This window comes from Scyliorhinus torazame, chromosome 4 (assembly GCF_047496885.1).
Source record: "Scyliorhinus torazame isolate Kashiwa2021f chromosome 4, sScyTor2.1, whole genome shotgun sequence".
In the NCBI taxonomy this organism is placed as follows: domain Eukaryota; kingdom Metazoa; phylum Chordata; class Chondrichthyes; order Carcharhiniformes; family Scyliorhinidae; genus Scyliorhinus; species Scyliorhinus torazame.
In genome coordinates this window covers 292342971-292363865 of record NC_092710.1, presented here as the reverse complement: position 1 = coordinate 292363865, position 20895 = coordinate 292342971, and the positions used below count along the sequence as shown (strand labels likewise).

At 46.1% G+C, this 20895-nt stretch overlaps 1 protein-coding gene across 4 annotated transcripts in view; it reads left to right on the top strand.

Annotated features, from left to right (window-relative positions):
- Positions 1-20895, top strand: part of atg5 (ATG5 autophagy related 5 homolog (S. cerevisiae)) — a 330107-nt gene that overhangs the window by 15942 nt on the left and 293270 nt on the right. For all 4 annotated transcript variants that reach the window (XM_072499913.1, XM_072499912.1, XM_072499914.1 and 1 more), the window contains exons 2-3: positions 2893-3048; positions 12259-12386. In XM_072499913.1, the coding sequence (XP_072356014.1) occupies positions 2941-3048; positions 12259-12386 (236 nt within the window). In that variant the 5' untranslated portion in view covers positions 2893-2940. The remainder of the gene's footprint in view (positions 1-2892; positions 3049-12258; positions 12387-20895) is intronic.

The window sequence follows — 20895 nt, the reverse complement described above, 5'->3', positions numbered from 1 at the left end:
TCTTACAACACCAGGTTAAAGTCCAACAGGTTTATTTCGATGTCACTAACTTTCAGAGTGCTGCTCCTTCCTCTTCATTCACCTGAGGAAGGAGCAGCGCTCTGAAAGCTAATGACATTGAAACAAACCTGTTGGACTTTAACCTGGTGTTGTAAGACTTGGTACTATAATTAGTATATGTTGGGAGGATTTACAAGTTTATACTCAACCTGTTTGGCTGTGTTATGAATGTACCTTCCTTGGCTATCGAGTCCTGGAGTGGGATTTGAACTTGGATGTTCTGGCTCAGAGGTGGTGATGCTACCCACTACACCACAAGACCTCCCTATACAAAATATTTTCAAAAAAATGTTTATTAAAAATTTTCATTATAAACAAAATAATATCAAACAATTAATTTAAGTTACAATGACAAAGAACACGACAATCAAAAGCACTAATTAACTTAAACCCCCCCAAACTAAACTAAACCCCATAACAACTGAGACATGAGGTCACCAAACCAGGCCGCGGCACTGGGCAGAGTAGGAGACCTCCATCCAAGCAGAACTCGGCTCCCGGCTATTAACGAGGACATCCGCCATCACCCCCAATACCCTGGAAATGGCCACCAGTGGCCATGGCTGTAGATCAACATTAAATATCTCTGCGTGGTGTTAAAGACAGAAACCCAAAACCATACTAACTTGGGACAAGTCCAGAACATACGAGTGTGGTAGCTGGCCCCCGAGAGCACCGCCCACACTGTCCTCCACCCCAGAAAAGAATCCATTCAGCCTGCCCTGGTCAGATGAGCCCTGTGTACCACCTTGAATTGGATTAGACTAAACCGAGCACAAGAGGATGTGTTGAGCCTGTGAAGCGCCTTGCTCCATACCTCATCATCCAGAATAGGAGCCAATTCACCCTCCCATTTCACCTTTACCTCATTCAACAGAGTTGCCACTGCTGAAAGGATCTGGCCATATATGCACAAAATAACCCACCCCCTCCCCCCACCAGACCCAGCCAAAGACATCCTCTTCAGCAGGGAGGAGCTTGGTGCCAAGGGGAAAGTGGAAAAAACGTAAATCTGTAAGTATCTGAATAAATTGGAATCATGAAGTTGACATTTCTCCGGCAGGTCCTTAAAGCTGGCAAACTTCCCTCCAAGAACAGGTTCTCAAACCTCTCCGAACATAAGAACAGGAGAAGGAGTAGGCCATCTGGCCCCTCGAGCCCCTTGCGCCTGCTCTGCCATTCAAAAGATCATGGCTGATCTTTCTGTGGACTCAACTCCACTTACCCGCCTGCTCACCATAACCCTTAATTCCATTACTGTTCAAAAATCTATCTATCTTTGCTTTAAAGACATTCAACAAGGTAGCCTTAGCTGCTTCACTGGGCAGAGAATTCCACAGATTCACAACCCTTTGGATGACAAAGTTCCTCCTCAACTCAGTCCTAAATCTGCTCCCCCTTATTTTGAGGATATGCCCCCAGTTCTAGTTTCACCCGCTAGTGGAAACAACTGCCCTGCTTCTGTCTTATCTATTCCCTTCATAATTTTACAAGTTTCTTTAAGATCCCCCCCCCTCCCCCCCGTCTTCTAAATGAGTATAGTCCCAGTCTACTCAATCTCTCCTAAAAAGCCAATCCTCTCAACTCCGGAAGCAACCAGTGAATCTCCGCTGCACACCCTCCAGTGCCAGTACATCCTTTCTCAAGTAAGGAGACCAAAGCTGTCCACAGTACTCTAGGTGTGGCCTCACCAGCATCCTATGCAACTGCAACATTACCTCCCTGTTTTTAAACTCCATCCCTGTAGCAATTTGCCGCCTTAATTTCCTGCTGCACCTGCAAACCCACGCAGACACGGGGAGAATCTGCAGACTCCACACAGACAGTGACCCAAGCTGGTAATCAATCCTGGGACCCTGGTGCTGTGAAAAAACAATGCTAACCACTGTGCTACCGTGCCGTAGTTGAACTGTCCAGTGGGCTTGGTCCAGCTCGGTGGGGGATGTGAGTCAGCCCTTCTCCACCATCTTCACAAACACCTTCCCAAAATACACTGTGGGAATTGGGCCTGCCATCCCCTCTGGCAACCCCACACTTTGGATATTTTGCCTCCTTGAACGATTCTCCAGTCATTCGCTTTGGCCTTCAGTGCTTTATTTGCACCGGCCATCAGTACATCTCTGCATCTTTGTCACTATGTCTCGAAAGGGCCACCTCCATGCCTTGTATTGTGTCTCCATGTGCCTTTACCATTTCATTGGTCCTCTCCAACGCCAAACAAATGGGAGCTAAGGCTGCCTCCATCAATTTGCGGAGGTCCTCGCCAGTGTTTGTCAAATTCTGCCGCCAAGGTGTGAGCAATCATCTCGGCCATTAGTGGAGTGGCCGGAGTCACAGAGGATGTCTCTGCCATTTTTTCCACTGATGAGCCCGAGAGGCCTCTGCCTCAATCGACGAACTTCTACCTTCAGGTTTTTTCTCCTGGGTTTTCTAGCCATTTCACCTGTGCAGGTACTGTAACCCATTAAACAAGTGGGTTTTAAACAAAAATATCCCCTGAAACGAAGCGAAAAAGACTAAAAGAGCAGTACCCTAGCAGGAGCCATCTCGTGTACGTCTTCCCCCTACATAACATCACGGAAAGTCCCCTATACAATGTTAAAGATGTTCAGAAGTGGCTGTATGCTATAATTGGTATGTAGTGTGGTGGGTGGGTGCTTGTGGGGAATATGTGGGTGTACTGTCACCCTTTACTCAGATTCTTATGTACGGTCATGCTATTGTGAAAGGTTTGTCCTGGAGGAAGAATGGAGAAATATTAATGAACACGGTCATTGCTAATGTTTTGCCAGCTGAATGTATGCTCATTGCTTTATGTTTTTGCTCCCAAAGCTTTGACAGACACATCAGTCTATATGTGCTACATCAGGTGTTGGAAACATGACAGATGACAGAGACGTATTACGGGATGTTTGGTTTGGAAGAATACCAACCTGTTTCACTTTATCTCAGGATGAAATAACTGAAAGAGAGGCAGAACCTTATTATGTAAGTATGAGGAAAAAATATAGTTGTTTGCCTGTCTCTGCTGCCTGACATGGGGCAAGTGCTGTTCAATTTATGTGATCTACGCATTGATTGGAGCCTACATATAATGCTTTATACCCATTCCAGGTACTTTTAAATGTTCTATTAATAACTCAGAATAAATATCTAATTTTGCTTTTGGTATTCTTTCATATTAATATTGTGAGCAGTTTATGATATACAAGTGCTGTATTTGTGACATAGTGATGTCTTTTATTTTGCCCCCTTTTGGTCTCCTGTTGACTGTTTCCCCCTCCTATCCAGCCCTGAAAGAAGCAGTCAGCCCTCTATTTTAAAATAACAGTTGATATCTAGTCTTGAGGGAGGATAGGACACCTCCATTTTTGCCACCTGGTGTTGGCATGAAGCAGTTTCAATGTCAAATACATGAGCCAAAACAAATCTCTCCTATATCTAAATTTGCTATTAATACATTCTTGGAGCATCCATTACTGCACTAGTTTGAACATTTTTCAGATTCTGTACATGGCATCTAAATGACTGGGTGCACCAAAATGCTTTGCAGCTAATGAAGTACTTTTGAAGTGTAGTTGCTGTTCTAATGTAGTAAACATGACTACCAGTTTGTGGACAGCAAATTCTCACAGATAGCAATGTGCTACTGATCAGATAACCGTTTTTTGTGATTTTGATTGAGGGATACTGGGGGATAGCGCCCCTTCTATTCTTCAGAATAATGCCATGGGATATCTTACATCCACGTGACAAGGCAGGGAGTGCTTTGGTTTAAAATCTCATCTGAAAGGTGGCACCCCAACAATGCAGGACTCTCAATACTGTAATGGAGCATCTATCCTGATATTTGTGCTGGAGTGGGACTTGAATCCAAAACCTTTTGACTAAGGTGAAGGTGCTTCCAATTGAGCCTTATTGACACATTATGTAGTATTGAGATTGTATTGATAAATTCCAATCAGAATTATTGTGACAACTATTGGAGATGAGATTTTCATTTTGTTGTTCTGTGCTAATCCATTGGGTCACCCAATTTGTTCCTCTGCCCATGGCTATCAGACAAGGCAGTAGTGCAGGGTAATGACGCAGGTAATGATAACCAGAGTGTGACAGGAAATGACTCGAGTGCATCAGTAAATTTATCAGATTCCTTTGAGGTTCTAACAAGCAGGGTAGACAAAGACATACCAGTAAATGTCACCTATTTGAATTTCCAATCGGCATTCGATAAGGTACCACACACAAAGTTACTAGATATCACACACAAAGTTACTAGATAAGCTAAGAGCTGATTGTGTTGTGGGTGATATATTAACTTGGGTAGAGATTGATTAACTACCAGGGAATGGAGAGTCAGAATAAATGGATAATTTTCAGGTTGGTGCAGGAATCAGAGCTGGGGCCTCAACTGTTTACGATCTATATTAATGACTTGGATGAAGGGGCTGTATTGTAACTAGATTTGCAGGTGATACAAGGATAGGTAACAAAGTAAATTGTGAGGAGGATACAAAGAATTTGCAAAGGGATACAGATAGATTAACTGTGTGGACAAAATTTGGTAGATGGAGTATATCCTTCTTCGCTTGGGTAGCTTGGAATTGAAAGAAAGCACCTATGTATATAGGTGTTTTGGTGTTCTCTACAGGCCAAAATACTTCACAGAGAATCAATTACTTTCAAGTGTTTTTTTTCTTATTGTTTCGTCGGATGTGGGTGTCGCTGACAAGGCCAGAGTATTTGTTGCCCATCTGCCCAACCTCGATTTCCCTTGAATTGAGTGGTTCCTTAGGCCATTTCAGAGGGCATTTAAGAGTCAACCACATTCTTGTGTGTCTGGAGTCACATGTAGTCCTGACCAGGTAAGGATGGCAGATTTCCTTCCCTAAAAGATATTTATATTATCTTATGACAATCAAAGATAGTTTCATGGTCACCATAACTGAAACTAGCTTTACATTCCAGATTTATTAACCACATTCAAATCTGACCCTTCCAGCAGATGCCGTGGCGGAATTTGAACCGACGCACTCAGAGCATTAGTCTGGATCTCTGGATTACTAGTCCAGCGACATTACAGCTACACCACCATTCTCCCTATAAGTGTGGTCAGTGTTGATCCGGAGATGAATGTCTGACCATGTATCCACAACATGGTTAAGACTGCCTATTTCCATCTCTGTAGCAATGCCTGCTTCTGCCTCAGCTGTTGCTGAACCCTCCCATGCCTTTCTAAACCTTGGACTTGACCATTCCAACACACTCCTGGCTGTACTATCCTTTGGATACTTGAGAGTATCTGAAACTCTGCTGCCTGTCTCTTAACTCATCGCAAGTCCTGTTCACTCAACATCCCAGTGCTTGCTGACCTATATTGGCTCCTGGTTAAGCAACACCTCAATTTTAAAATTCTCAACCTTGTTCACAAATACATCAAGACCTCACTCTTTCTTTTCTTTGGAATGCCCTCTAGTACCACAACCCTCCGAGATAAATGTATTCCTCTAAATTTGGCCTCTTGAGCATACATGATTTTTAATTGCACCACCATTGGTGGCTGTGCATTTAGGTACTAAGTCCTCAAATTCCTTTCCTAAACCTATCCTCCTTTCTATCTCTCCTCCTCTAAGACAGTACTCAAAACATCACTTTGGCTGAACTTTGGGTCACCTGCCCTAGTATCTCTATGTAGCTTGATGTCATATCTAGGGATCTAGGTGTCCATGTACATAGATCCCTGAAAGTTGCCACCCAGGTTGATAGGGTGGTGAAGAAGGCCTATGGAGTGTTGGCCTTTATTGGTAGAGGGATTGAGTTCCGGAGTCAGGAGGTCATGTTGCAGCTGTACAGAACTCTGGTACGGCCGCATTTGGAGTATTGCGTACAGTTCTGGTCACCGCATTATAGGAAGGACGTGGAGGCTTTGGAACGGGTGCAGAGGAGATTTACCAGGATGTTGCCTGGTATGGAGGGAAAATCTTATGAGGAAAGGCTGATGGACTTGAGGTTGTTTTCGTTAGAGAGAAGAAGGTTAAGAGGAGACTTAATAGAGGCATACAAAATGATCAGTGGGTTAGATAGGGTGGACAGTGAGAGCCTTCTCCCGCGGATGGAAATGGCTAGCACGAGGGGACATAGCCTTAAACTGAAGGGTAATAGATATAGGACAGAGGTCAGGGGTAGGTTCTTTACGCAAAGAGTAGTGAGGCCGTGGAATGCCCTACCTGCTACAGTAGTGAACTCGCCAACATTGAGGGCATTTAAAAGTTTATTGGATAAACATATGGATGATAATGGTATAGTGTAGGTTAGATGGCTTTTGTTTTGGTGCAACATCGTGGGCCGAAGGGCCTGTACTGCGCTGTATTGTTCTATGTTCTATGTTCTATTTTGTAATGATCTTGAGAAATGCCTTGGGTGTTCTTCTTGTTCCACCTTAAATGTAATAAAAAAATAGTTGTTTTAAAATGCTCTGGCAAAGCGCCTTAAATGCATCTTGTATTAATCTCTTGTTGCTCCAGCTTTCAGATAGTGGAAAAGACTCATTAGAAACTGATTTAAGCTATAAACTACAATTTAAGTTTGTTCAAAGTAGAAAATCAAAACAGCAGATTTTCATTTTCAACTCCCAAGTACAAAAAAAAGACACATGAAGTTATTTTTCATATCCCAGATCCCATAACTTGTGCATGAGAATAAATGGCTGACGTCTGTTCCTGAAGTTTTTAGACATAATACTTTCTTTTAAAAAATAAATTTAGAGTACCCAATTCTGTTTTCCCAATTAAGGGGCAATTTAGCCAATCCACCTACCCTGCACATTTTGGGTTGTAGGAGTGAGCCCAAGCAGACATGGGGAGAATGTGCAAACTCCACACAGACAGTGGGCCGGGATCGAACCCGGGTCCTTGGTGCCTTGAGGCAACGTGCTAACCACTGAGGCACCGTGCCGCCCAAAATAATGCTTTCTAAGCTAAGCTGGTTAAATTAATTTTATGGATTCGCCAACTTCACCGGTCACTAATGTAGCTACCTGGGTTGGCCAACTCCCGATGTAAAATGGAGAACAGCAAAGGCTGCAGGGAAATTCAGCCAACAGAGGAAGAAACTAACAGGTGCAAGTTACTGTGTATTAAACTCTGCAAAAGCCCATACAAGCAGCCATCTGCATAATAATGTAGCAGCCATCTACATACTAATGAGCGATCCCCGGGAACAATCGAAACATTTGAGACAAACAAAGCTAAGCCAGACTCCCCGGCGCCAGCAGGAGCCAACACAAAAGAGGTTAACAAACACCTCTAGACCGCCCATCAATCAGGGAATCGCTCCAGTATTGGAGAAATCAAACCAAGCGATTGGAACAAAGTCCAATCACCTGGAACCAGGTACAGGGTCCGCCCCGAAAGGCGGGAAGCCCCTGGGGACTATAAAGTTAAGCTCCCAAGTTCAAATCGTTCTTCTTCCCCGTGTCACTCAGCAACGCAAACCTTGACCGTGACCGGTGCAGCTGCCGCCGATATCCAGTAAGTCTTAAGGCAACGCTCGCTACGAGATAGGCGCTCCTAGCTACCAATCCGTACCAACTTTGAATCCCGCAGACTCAGAACCCGAACGAAAGGCCATTTGTTCCCCTGACCTGGTGGGCCAGTCCGAAGCTAAGTATAGGCCTGTTAGTTGTAGAAGTACCTTAGAAGTAGAATTTGTGCATGAGTAGCGATTACTGTGTATAATAAATGTGCTTTGATTTGAATCTTACTAATTGGTGTATTGAGTTATTGATCATTACTTGAACTTGAACCTTGTGGCGGTATCATAAAGATACCTGGCGACTCGAGAGCAAAGGTTATAAAACAGAGCCAATTGAACCAACCAAAAGTTAGCAACATATTACTTAATATGTTGCTAACTTTTGGTTGGTTCAATTGGCTCTGTTTTATAACCTTTGCTCTCAACTCGCCAGGTACCTGCTAGTTTCTGCCTCTGTTGGCTGAAATTCCCTGCAGCCTTTGCTGTTCTCCATTTTACGTCGGGAGTTGGCCAACCCAGGTGGCTACACTTCCTCCTTGTGATCCTAACGCGAAGCGTGAAGGATCACATAACTGCGTTGGTTTTCATTCCCTGACCCGGCGAGCACTCTTCTATGGTCCCTCAACTGACCATAACAATGCAAAAAAATTTTAACTGCCAATTCTGAGCGGCGCTATGTCAAACATGGACATGCATTACAACACAAAAAAAATGGGAACCTCTAACTATCCTTAATAAACTACACTCACTCAAACATTTCATCACACTAACTTCCTAAACCATACAAACAAAATCATAGCAGTTTTATACACATTTTCTGGCTTGGCAGTCAAGCTCAGTATTGTACAATTGCTCATGAACATTTCTTTATTTACAACAAATCGCAAACGAATGCTCTTTATTATAGATCGCGGGTCTGGTCATATCCGAAAATAGGGGATCTTATCCTATATACCGGGGTGCGAGCGCGGTAGGCTCTCCTTCTCCATTTTCTCAGACGAATAGTCTGCACGATGCAGCAGAATATCGCCAATACTAATAGGGATTCTAACAAGTAGGACATGGAGTACCAGGTTATAAACCTGTCACACCAAGGTGGTGTAGTGTCGCTTGTGACTGGGCTCTGGGCACTGTGGGGAAGTGAATCATTAACGGCTGGGGGAGTTGAGGTCAGGGGGTTTGTGTTCGAGCGCAACCAAATGTCCATTCGGGCGATGAGCCACGCGGAGGATGTCCTCATGGTTCTTCTTTCACTTCTCTTTTCTCTTCTCTTCTCTGGTCCTGGAGCTTCTGGAGTTCTGTGGGATCAAGCATAGTGTCTGTTACTACCTTGGTTTAATATCTCGTATGATAGCCTGTCTGTCCTTTAGTGCCAATTACTCCCTTTATAATTGGTCACTATGTGTGACTCCCTCATTTTTTTTTTCAAAAATCCGAATTTCAGGACAAGACACACTTACAAATACTGAACCAGTGCGAGCCGTCTCGCAGACTGTGCGGTTTACCATCCAAATGTTTGAGGATGTAAATAGCAGAAGATTGGCAACCTAAGGGTTACCTGAAAACAAAACAAAACTTTTTGAACAAAATTTGCCGAAATGAGGTGCGTATGGGCCGCGACGGGTAAGATTTGGATGGAGTCCCCGGGTAGGACGGCGACCAATGCCGTGTGTGCCCTACCCGAGCGTAGCTGACCAGAGGGGGGTTCCCAGGCAGGGCGGGTCCCAAGCCGTTTCTCCACTGCCTGAGCAACCAACAAGAACGGGCAAGAAATGTAATCATCGTGGGGGGTTGCCGTATTGGTTCTTCCTTCGAACCAGAAGGGCAGTTATGAACGGGGGTCTGTGTTTCCGTCGACAGACGAGTTCCTCTGAACTGGCGTCTGGGACCTTAACAAGTCTCTGCGGACAAACTAGTTCCGCTGAACTAGCACCTGGCCAAACTAGTTTCTCTGACTGCCAGTGGGCGTCAGAAGGGTGGTGTCGTGGGGCTGTGGGGAAAAAAAATTCCGGTCTAACATACAACATTTAACAGTACAAGTACATGCAACATTAAACATGCTGCAGGTTCCATCAGAATACAGGACATCGTAAATCACATTTGGACTGGGTTATAACTAGCATATGGAGGGAGTGCAGCGTGACCGAAGAAGAGAAGAAGGAGGAGTGAAACAAAAATGAAGTGGCCTTGCTGAGGTAACGCTGCCATGAGAAGTGGTGGGTAAACGCTCACAGTTTGCATGGGGCAGCTGGGACCTTGTAGCTGCAGTGGGTGGTGTTCTCTTTCATATCTGGGGGCTAGTCTAGCTGGTGGGGGTCTCCTGCAATCTCGGGCGAAGTGTCCTGACTGCCCACAGTTGTAACATGACCCCTGGGGCACATAAAGTGGAGCAGGCTCTCTGGTGCATTGTTCCCTGGGTGGGGGGTCAGGGCTGTTGGTGTCTTTGCTGGTTCGGGGGGCATTTGTGGGCTGATTCCGGGGGGCTTGACATTCTTGTGCGTAATGCCCTAGTTGTCCGCAATTATAACATTCCGGTGGTTTCTCTGGGGGGCTGTTCCTTCATTTACCCATGCGGGGCTCTGGTGCGTTTTAACTGGATGCATGTCTGCCTGCTCTTCCTCGGGTTTCCTAACTGCGGGTTTGTTTTGTACAGACTGCTCCCAGGTGCGGGACAATCTTTTTAAAACCCATTTCTCATTGTGGGCTTCCTCCTGAGGGGTCATAATTCGTACAGGCGTTTTGACCTGCCTCTGTGGCATGGGAGATGAGGGTGCGGGTCCATTTGGCCATACCGTCTTGGGACAAATGGGCGCGTTCTAAATTACCGAAAACTGCTGTGAAATGAATCCACAGGCGTCCAGCAAACGCTGTGGGGTGTTCTGTCTTTTCCTGCCTGCACTTATTCAGGCCTTCTATGGGGTCACCTCTGTTGTAGCCGATCGCGTCTAGGATCGCTGCGTGCATTTCTGCAAGGGTGCCTCCTACGTTCTGTGGTTCGGGAAGGGCTACTCTACTGCTGCTGGTCGCTGCGACCGCAAATTCTTCTGGGTTCATGAGGCGTTGCATTGCCTGCATTGCCATCTTTCTTATCTGAATGCTTCTTTTAAATTTGGAACAGGGGGACTAAGGCAGTGCTGTAATTACGGGTACGGCTTTCACTATTTTCCGAAATACAAACTCCCGACAGTTTTGTCGCAACAAAAAATCTATCAGTATTACCTTATAGCCCTGTTAGTTACGCATGCATTTAACACACTTCTGAATTATGTGGATTGATCAGAACTGCTTGAACACTTGTGGTTTTCTGTTCCCAATTGGATCTCTAATTCAAATTTTTGGGTTCTCCCGGAGTGGTGAAGCCACTTCTAGATCGGGTCCCTTCAGGATGTCGCCAGTAATATGTTGCTAACTTTTGGTTGGTTCAATTGGCTCTGTTTTATAACCTTTGCTCTCGAGTCGCCAGGTATCTTTATGATACTGCCACGAGGTTCAAGTTCAAGTAATGATCAATAACTCAATACACCGATTAGTAAGATTCAAATCAAAGCACATTTATTATACACAGTAATCGCTACTCATGCACAAATCCTACTTCTAAGCTACTTCTACAACTAACAGGCCTATACTTAGCTTCGGACTGGCCCATCAGGTCAGGGGAAGAAATGGCCTTTCGTTCGGGTTCTGAGTCTGCGGGATTCGAAGTTGGTACGGATTGGTAGCTAGGAGCGCCTATCTCGTAGCGAGCGTTGACTTAAGACTTACTGGATATCGGTGGCAGCTGCACCGGTCAGTGTCAAGGTTGGTTCGCGTTGCTGAGTGACCCGGTCAAGAAGAACGATTTGAACTTGGGGGCTTAACTTTATAGTCCCCAGTGGCTTCCTGCCTTTCGGGCGGACCGTGTATTTGGTTTCAGGTGATTGGACTTCGTTCCAATCACTTGGTTTGATTTTTCCAATAGTGGAGCTGTTCCCTGATCGATGGGCAGTCTTGAGGTGTTCGTTAACCTCTTTTGTGTTGGCTCCTGCTGGCGCCGGGGAGTCTGGCTTAGCTTTGTTTGTCCCAAATGTTTCGATTGTTCCCGTTGATCGCTCATTAGTATGTAGATGGCTGCTGCATTATTATGCAGATGGCTGCTTGTATCGATGCTGTCTGGGCTTTTGCAGAGTTTAATACACAGTAACTTGCACCTGCACAGTAACTTGCACCTGCTAGTTTCTGCCTCTGTTGGCTGAATTTCCCTGCAACCTTTGCTGATCTCCAATTTACATCGGGAGTTGGCCAACCCAGGTGGCTACACTAAATAAGAAATAATTTTGCCGTTCTCCTTAATTGATTGTGTAAAGCTAATCAACCTGTTCAGTGATTTCTAGATTTGTTTTGGAATTAAAATATATTTGTCTCCAAAAGTGTGAAAGGTCATCGCTATCATCTGGCTACAGTAAATAAAATCTGGATTGCCACGCACATCACAAATGATTTAAAAAAAAAAAAAAAAATAGACTTTTCTCATTTGAAATGTGATGGATCCTCTTGTTCACAGCGGGTTTCCCATGAAACAATAGCTTCCACCTCCACTGTTGTAAAAAAGCCAGTACCATACCCTGTATGCTGTAACATAGCATTTCACCATTATAAAATCATAGAACTTCCTGTATTTCTTTTCAGCTGCTTTTACCAAGAGTGAGTTATTTGATGCTGGTCACTGACAAAGCTAAAAAGCACTTCCAGAAAGTTATGAGACAGGAGGATGTGGGAGAGATGTGGTTTGAATACGAAGGACTACCTCTGAAGTGGTGAGTTTCTGTTTAATATAATGTATAGCTTCTCCATTCTAAACTTTGCAATGGTGGCTGTCTGTTTGGCCTCTGCCATTGATCTCACTTCTTCAATATTGGAGTTTTGTTCTCCATTAAAAACGTACATGAATCTACTATTTAAAACATCAGCAACTGGCACGGCATCACAGGGTGGCACAGTGGTTAGCACTGCTGCCTTACAGCGCCAAGGACCCGGGTTCAATTCCAGCCTTGGGTCACTGTCTGTGGAGTTTGTGCTTTCTTCCCATGTCTGCGTGAGTTTCCTCAGGTGCTCCGGTTTCCTCCCACAGTCAGAAGATGTACAGGCTCGGTGAATTGGCTATGCTAAATTGCCACCAAAAGGTTAGGCGGGGTTACTGGGTTGCAAGGATAGGGTGGGAGCGTGGACCTTTTAGAGGGTCAGTGCAGACTCGATGGGCCGAATGGCCTCCTTTTGCACTGTAGTGATTTTATTCTATGGCAGTTGATTTTATTCTTACAATAAGTCTGTTTTGAACATGAGTACATTTGCACTTTTATTTAGGTACTGAAATTGCTCCCATTATTTTAAACAATTGCTATTGTAGTATTTTATCTCAATTACTTAACCTGACATGATCCACATTTGTTAGCATTGGGGATTGGAAAGTTTGTGCAGATTATGCCTCTTACCAGTTACTCAGTTATGTTCTTCGATCATGTAGCTGAGTCTGCAGTAAATATTTGAAGCAGCTTAGTGCCTAAGTGTCTGCTTCCATTGTGGCTCAGAACTGAAAGTGGTATGCACTTCTAGTTGCTCCTCATATAATTTCTGAACTGAAGCTTCGTGAGGTTGGAGGGAGACATGTTGGCGTGCTGCTCACAGATAAGGATATTGACAGCGGCCTCTTCAGTCACTCTCTCTATCTCTTGCCCCTTTGATAAAAAGGAATCTATATTCCACAGCATTTTTTTCCTGTTCATCTCATTGTCAAAAAACATAATTAATTACCTTAATTTTATAATTGAGATGTGCAGAGTCCTACTACAAGGAGGAGTTGAGGCAAATAGCATTTAAAGGGCATGGGACTAAGCACATTAGGGCAAAAGTCAGAACAGGGAATGTTGATCTTTATTAGTGTCACAGGTAGGTTTATATTAACACTGCAATTAAGTTACTGTGAAAATCCCCGAGTTGCCACATTCCGGCACCTGTTCGGGAGAATTCAGAATGCCAATTCACCTAACAAGCACATCTTTCGGGACTTGTGGGAGGAAACTGGAGCGCCCGGAGGAAACCCACGCAAACATGGGGGGAACGTGCAGAGTCCACACAGCCAGCTACCGAATCCGGGTCCCTGGTGCTGTAAAACAGCAGTGCTGCACTGTGCTACCGTGACGCCCTATGGGGTTAGATGAAGAGTTGGAGAAAGCTGATTCCAGTATGACTCAGTTGGACAACATGCCCTGTTTCTACATTTTTTACATAAAAATTGATTTCACTAGTTGAGTGATTTCTCCCTATTAGACCCTCGGTTGCTTAAAGAATGGGCACATTTGGAAAATCCATGTAGTTTTACTCTGTTCTAAATTTTAAAAAATTTGAAAGAATTTTATTCCAGAGTTTCAACGCTTTTACATTTTACAACTAGAACAAATCAGTGAGGCGAAGACTAAACCATCTGCCCCCGCACCCGTCTGCAACACCGGCCGGTCCAACGCTACGAATTTTGCTACTAGGACACCAGGCTCCATATCCACATGTAAGACTTCCGAGATTGTACTAAACACCGTTTTCCAGCTTCGGGCAGGACCAAAACATATGAACATGGTTTGCCGGGCCCCTCCCACATCGCTCACAGACATCTTCCACCACCTCAAACAGCTGGCTCATCCTTGACCTTGTCAGGTGCCATCTGTACACTACCTTCAACTGTATCAGGGGCTGTTTAGCACAGGGCTAAATCGCTGGCTTTGAAAGCAGATCAAGGCAGGCCAGCAGCACGGTTCAATTCCCGTACCAGCCTCCCCGAACAGGCGGCGGAATGTGGCGACTAGGGGCTTTTCACAGTACCTTCATTTGAAGCCTACTTGTGACAATAAGTGATTTTCATTTTCATTTCATCAACCCTAACTTCGCAGTACCTCACTCCAGTGCGACCCCCGCTCTACCTCCCACTGAACCTTATCGCCCTCCTTATCGCCCTCCTTATCGCCCTCCTTATCGCCCTCCTTATCGCCCTCCTTATCGCCCTCCTTATCGCCCCCCCTGCTGAGAGCACTGCCTCCAGCAATGAGGAGGCAGGTGCTATCGGGAAGACTACTCATTTAGCTACTCCAAGCTCGCAAACTGCCCAGAAACAAATCCTTCATCTCCCTAATCTCCTTCTCCCATCTCTAGAACTTCGCATCCATCCTCCCCGGGTCAAATCTGTGAGTTCCCCTCTTCGACATCCCCTCCCAACCCCGTTCCCAAACTAAAATGCTGCCAAAACTGCCTCCAAATATTTAGCATGGCCACCACCACCGGACTCACCGAATACTTCGCTGGGGCCATTGGGATGGCACTGTTGCCAGTGTCCGCAACCCCGCCCCCTCTACATGAGCCCGCCTCTAGGTAATTTGGACATTCTGAATTCTCCCTCTGTGTACCCGAACAGGTGCCGGAATGTGGCGACTAGGGGCTTTTCACAGTAACTTCATTGCAGTGTTAATGTAGCCTACTTGTGACAATAAAGATTATTATTAAAGTCCTGGCCCCTTATTCCATCCCTGAATCTTCTCTGCATTCGTTACCCAATAATAGTTCATCAGATTCGGGAGGCCTAACTCCCACGACTCATCTCCGCTGCAGAACCACCTTCCTTATCCTGCCCATCGTCCCCGTCCATACAAATGAAGAGATCAGCCTGACCACCCCCTTAAAAAATGCCTTCGGCAAAAAGACCGACAGGCACTGAAACAGAAACAAAAAGCGCGGTAAAATTTTCATCTTCACCACCGGCACTCGGCCAGCCAGCGACAGAGTAAGATTTTCCCATCGCGACAAAACCGCCTTCACCCTCGCTACTAAGCGAGAGAAATTCAACTTCCGAAATCCTGCCCAGTCCAGGGCCAGCTGCACCCCAGATACCCAAAGTGAGATGCTGCCAGACGGAATGGCAGCCCCCCACCACAGCCCCCTACCCTGGAGAAGAAACCACAAAATGCTCACCTTCCCCAAATTCAGCTTATACCCTGAGAACGTCCAAAATCTTGGGAGCAAATCCATTACGTTCCCAACAGAGGAGCCCGGCTCCAAAATGTATAACAGCAAGTCATCGGCATACCAGGACACACTATCTTCCACGCTTCCACTACCCCCAGTATCTAATTCCACAACACCGAGCTCCTCAGCACGATGGCCAAGGGCTCTATAGCCAGTGCTAACAGAAGGAGGGGCATGGGGCACCCTTGCCTTGTTCTGCTGTGCAGTGAAAAATACCCTGAATTCATCTCATTTGTGCGCACGCTGTCATCGGCTCCTGTACAGCTCCCATGCTTCAGAATTCTGCCCAATCCCAAATTTCTCCAACAATCAAATAACTCCACTCTATCCAATCAAATGCCTTCTCCGCATCTAATGCCAGCACCACCTCCAACTCCCTTCCCTCTGCCGGAGAAAGCACCACATTCAGCAGCCGCCTCACATTCGATAACTTGTCTGCCTTAACGCACCCCATCTGATCCTCCCCAATCACCCTCAGAAAGCACACCTCCAATCTTAACGTTAATACAGCCCCCAGACCATCACATATCCCCCAACAATGGTGCTAGTTTGTCCTTGCATTTCTTGCGAAATTCACCCGGAACCCACCCGGCCCTGTCTCCTTCCCCGCCTGCTTCTCCCCGATTGCCACCTTCACTTCCTCTACCCCCACTGGCTCATCCAGCCCCGCCTTCTCCACTTCACCAAACCTCGAACACTCTAACCCTCCCCCCAAAATCGCCCTCATCTCCCGTTCTTCCTCTGGTGTCTCTAACTTGTACAAGTCCTTATAAAACTCCTCAAACACCTTGTTAATCAGCTCTGGAGCCACCACCAAACCCCACCCCCCCGTGTCCTATCCGCAACTATGTCCCTCGCTGTGATCTGCCTACGAAGCTGGCCTGCCAACATAAGACCTACCTTCTCCCTGTACTCGTAGAAAGCCCCCCTTGCCCTTCTCAACTGACGCACTGCTTTCCCGATGGCCAGCAGGTCAGACCACGCCTGCAACTCCTTCCTCTTTGGCAGGAGTCCCAGATTCGGGTCCACCACTTACCTCCCATCCACCTCCAAAATCTCTTCTATCAACCAAAGGTGTTCCTCCCTCTCCTCCCTATCCAATTTAGCCTTAAACGAGACCCACCCCCCTCCCCACCCCCCACCAGTGCCTTCAGAGCCTCCCAAACCACCAATAATGAAACCTCCGCTGTACAATTAAATCCCATATATTCCACAATTAACTGCCCTACCTTATCACCGAAATTCCCCCCCGCCCAATCAACTCGGAGGTGGGGGAGGGCGGTGGGGTGGGGAAATCCAAATCCGGGATTGCAGCCAGTGATCTCTTCACATCGTCCACGTCATCCCAATTGGGGGCATAGACGCTTACAAACGCCACCAACCTCCCCTCCAGTGCACCCGTTAGAATCATGCACCTGCCCCCTGATCTGCCACCACCTTCTGAATCTGGAACCTCACCCGCTTGCCCACCAAACCCCCCCCTCGAGCTCGACTATAAAACCCCCGAATGAAACACCTGGCTCACCCAACCCTTCACAAGCCTTATCTGATCCTTCACTTTCAGATGGGTCTCTTGCAGCATCACCACATTGGCTTTTATACTCCCTACGAGATCCCTCCGTCCTCCCCACCACACCGTCAGCAACCCCACCACTCCTACAGCCCCACCCCGCTATCCGCCAGAGTGGGGAGACCACATTCCCTAATCAAAGCAAAAACACGTCCATAAGAAACAAGAACACATACAATCATGTAAACAAGCTCAAAGAAACAACATTCCCAGTCCACACCATCAAAGTCCAGATCCTAACTCTCATTTCAATCCCAGTTCTTCAGCCTTAAGAAATGCCTCCGCTATCTCAAAATAAAAGAACTTTGAATTGTGAGTCACTCTCAGCTTTGGGAGGTAGACCACTCCGAACTTCACCCCACTGCTGTACAATGCCACCTTCACCCGTCCAATGACTGCCCACCGTCTCACCAACTCTGCCGTCAGGTATATACTTCCCACTTCATGTTCTGCGTCGCCTAGCTCAAAACCATCTCCTTCACTTGGTAGCTGTGGAAGCAGACTATGACCACCCTTGGTGGCTCATTTGTTCTAGGCGTTGGCTGGAGTGACCGATGCACCCTTTCAAGCTCATAGAGGGAGGGTTCTTGCCCCTCCCCCATCAACTTGGCGAACACGTTCGCAATATACTCGGTCAGCTTCAGGCACTCCACCTCCTCGGGCAGACCCACGATCTTCAAATTCTGTCTCCTTGACCTGTTTTCCAAGTCCTTCACCTTAGCTCTTCGCCCTTTGTTGACCTCTGCCACCCTCTGCAGCCCCTCACCCATTGAGGTGAACTGGTCGCTACGTTGCGACAATGCTTCCTCCACCCCCTTCATTTTATCTCCTTGCTCCCGCACCTCGACCGAGGTCTTTGTTAATGAAACCTTTATTGGGGAAAGCACCTTCTCCACCCATTCTTTCAGTGAAGCCATCATCTCCCTCCGAAGCACCTCTAAATATTTGGTGAACAGTCTTTCACACTCCCTCGACACCACCTCGGTCAGAGTCTCTACTGTGATGGGAGCAGCCCCACCCGGTGAACCAACCACCGCCATCTTTCCTCCTACTGGACTCTCAGCAACACGCGCAGGTGGACGTTCGCTCACCACCTTCTTTCCCTGACCTTTCTTCTGGGACTTCGACATTCCACCGACTCCTTTTGACTTCCCACACCAGCTCATCCAAAAGGTACCCCTGGGATTGGGCATAAAGACCCAATAAACAAAGACTCTAACTGGCGCCACCTAACTTGCGACCTCCACTACATGTCGCCACCAGAAGTCCAATTTTAAATTAAGTTTAATTGTAGGGGACAATATTTTCTGTGAACATTATTTGATACTGCCCCAGGAGACTAGAAGTGCTTGATTACGCACCTAAAATTATAAATATTGTGGGAAAAATTAACTGATTACATTTTACAGAAAATAGCAATGACTAATGTGTGTTGCTGTTATGTATTCAAGGATTTACCTATGCCCTTTAAATTTCAGCTTTATGATTCTTAATTTATTCTTTCATGGGATGTGGGGTCACTGGCTGGGCCAGCATTCGTTGCCCATCCCTAATTGCTGTTGAGAAAGTGGTGATGAGCCACCTTGAACTGCTGCTGGCCTTTTGGTGCAGGTACATCCACAGTGCTGTTAGGATTTTGGCCCAGTGACAGTGAAGGAACAAGTTCCTGGGCAGAATGCGTGTGGTTTGTAGGGGAGCTTGTACGTAGTGATGTTCCCATGCACCTGTTGCTCTTGTCCTTCCAGATGGTAGAGCTCATGGATTGGAAGATGCTGTTGAAGGAGGCTTGACAGGTTGCTGCAGTGCATCTTGTAGATGTTGCACACTGCTTCTACAACCAACCCTAGGTAGGGCTCCTCAAAAGATATTCATCCGGGGAAGACCCCTCGACTTGTCACTGTCCTGGTGAGGAAGGATAACTGGCTCCATATCTTTATTCAGCACACCCTCTGATGGTAGCAATAAGGTTTATTGTAACAAGGTTCCCTTTCCCTTGGATACCTTACCCGACCCAATAGTTATGTTTAAAAAGGAGCCAATTCAACCAGGCTTTCTTGAGTTACGGTAGAGTAAGTTTATCAACAGCAAAAAGCTACAGAGAAATGGTAAAACACATGCATCTACAGTCATACGGATTAGAAGTAAAAATTGAGTCCAGTACTAAGTAAATATAAAAAAAGTTTTATGGAGCAGTAGTTGAATTGTGAGGAGTAGATGATGACGAGTTACGGCATTTAGGATTGTTTTCAGTATAGTTGGCTTCTGCTGGTGATAGTTGATTCTTTGGTTCAGGTGTCCTGTAGTTTGGTAAAGATTTCAGTTCTTTTCCAGTTGCGATCCTTCTGTTGGCTTATTAACTTTCACAGAGGAGAGACTATTAGATGCGCTCACAAAAGCTGGCTATTTTTACAGGGATCCTGCCTCGATTATTGTATTCTCTTTAGTGTTGCAAATTTTACAGCGTGCGTGTCGCGCGCGCACACATACACACAGACAGACAGACCAAACAGCACAGGCTGGTAGCAAACATGCTTTTTACCCCAGATGCTTGTATTCCAAGAGGACATAGAACATAGAACGATACAGCGCAGTACAGGCCCTTCGGCCCACGATGTTGCACCGAAACAAAAGCCATCTAACCTACACTATGCCATTATCATCCATATGCTTATCCAATAAACTTTTAAATGCCCTCAATGTTGGCGAGTTCACTACTGTTGCAGGTAGGGCATTCCACGGCCTCACCACTCTTTGCGTAAAGAACCTACCTCTGACCTCTGTCCTATATCTATTACCCCTCAGTTTAAGGCTATGTCCCCTCGTGCCAGCCATTTCCATCCGCGGGAGAAGGCTCTCACTGTCCACCCTATCTAACCCCCTGATCATTTTGTATGCCTCTATTAAGTCTCCTCTTAACCTTCTTCTCTCTAACGAAAACAACCTCAAGCCCATCAGCCTTTCCTCATAAGATTTTCCCTCCATACCAGGCAACATCCTGGTAAATCTCCTCTGCACCCACTCCAAAGCCTCCACGTCCTTCCTATAATGCGGTGACCAGAACTGTACGCAATACTCCAAATGCGGCCGTACCAGAGTTTTGTACAGCTGCAACATGACCTCCTGACTCCGGAACTCAATCCCTCTACCAATAAGGGCCAACACTCCATAGGCCTTCTTCACAACCCTATCAACCTGGGTGGCAACTTTCAGGGATCTATGTACATGGACACCTAGATCCCTCTGCTCATCCACACTTCCAAGAACTTTACCATTAGCCAAATATTCCGCATTCCTGTTATTCCTTCCAAAGTGAATCACCTCACACTTCTCTACATTAAACTCCATTTGCCACCTCTCAGCCCAGCTCTGCAGCTTATCTATGTCCCTCGGTAACCTGCTACATCCTTCCACACTGTCGACAACACCACCGACTTTAGTGTCGTCTTTAATGACCTGTCAAGGCCATTATACCCAGACTCTTGGAGGTGGCAGGGTTATTATGTCCCTTTGACCTTACTGGAGATGGTCTTTGGATGGTTTTCCAAGTCTGGAAACAGTAGGAGGGGTTCCATTGTTCCTTGGGGAAACCCCCTGCAACCATTCCTGTCAGTGGCTAGCTGGACACTCAGCCACCTTTGGTGTCTGTCTCCATTTAAAAAAAATATGCAACTCTGGTCTTTTTTTGAAGT